A 1,055-nucleotide genomic window follows, 5' to 3' on the forward strand; every position below is an offset into this window, starting at 1 on the left:
GACAGATAGTTTTTCAAATTAGGACAATGCCGAAATCTTGTGGGATTGAGTCCTTTAGAAGCCGTCCCTAAATTCCCCACTGTTAACGAGCCCTAAGAAATCAATATTGTGTAGTATGTTGTGGTATAAAATCAGGTCCCTTAATACATACAGGTGGTTCTCAAAAAATTAGCATATTGTGATAAAGTTCATTATTTTCTGTAATGTACTGATAAACATTAGACTTTCATATATTTTAGATTCATTACACACAACTGAAGTAGTTCAAGCCTTTTATTGTTTTAATATTGATGATTATTGATGATGATCGTCCAGGCAGTGACTACTACTCGTCCAGGCAGTGACTACTAAAGGCCCCAAGCTTGTGAGCGCTGCAGTCAGCTACTCACGGCCACGTCTTGCGACTTTCTGGTACTATGCTCGTGTGGAACTGACTCCTCCCAGTCCAGCAGAGATTCCAAAAGCCATCGACAGCTTAAAAGGATTGGTACAGTCATTCCAGAGGGGCCGCCTGTCTGAGCTTACTGTCAGGGATGCTGTCAGAAATGGCCTGGTTGCAACTGAGGTTCTATTTTGGTTCTATATCGGAGAATGCATTGGAAAAGGTGGCCTGATTGGATACAATGTCTGAAGCCTTCTGTTTTGTACAGTTTTAAATCCTTTCATTCTTTTTGTGAAATAATAGACTCAGTAAATTAAAATTCACTACACCTACAAAAAAAAAAATAAAAAAAAAAATATTGATGATTTTGGCATACAGCTCATGAAAACCCAAAATTCCTATCTCAAAAAATTAGCATATTTCATCCGACCAATAAAAGAAAAGTGTTTTTAATTAAAAAAAAGTCAACCTTCAAATAATTATGTTCAGTTATGCACTCAATACTTGGTCGGGAATCCTTTTGCAGAAATGACTGCTTCAATGCGGCGTGGCATGGAGGCAATCAGCCTGTGGCACTGCTGAGGTGTTATGGAGGCCCAGGATGCTTCGGTAGCGGCCTTAAGCTCATCCAGAGTGTTATGTCTTGCGTCTCTCAACTTTCTCTTCCCGATAT

The 1,055-nt window shown here is 39.4% G+C and overlaps 1 protein-coding gene across 1 annotated transcript; it reads left to right on the forward strand.

Moving 5' to 3' along the window:
• Positions 1-328: 328 nt before the first annotated feature.
• Positions 329-711, forward strand: LOC120913322 (ATP synthase subunit g, mitochondrial-like; the record flags this gene model as incomplete). The annotated part of the gene is made up of 1 exon (XM_040323229.1): positions 329-711. A coding segment is annotated over one exon (303 nt), but the record flags the coding sequence as incomplete, so codon positions are not given.
• Positions 712-1,055: the final 344 nt, after the last annotated feature.

The sequence above is a fragment of the Rana temporaria genome, chromosome 1 (genome assembly GCF_905171775.1).
Source record: "Rana temporaria chromosome 1, aRanTem1.1, whole genome shotgun sequence".
NCBI lineage: Eukaryota > Metazoa > Chordata > Amphibia > Anura > Ranidae > Rana > Rana temporaria.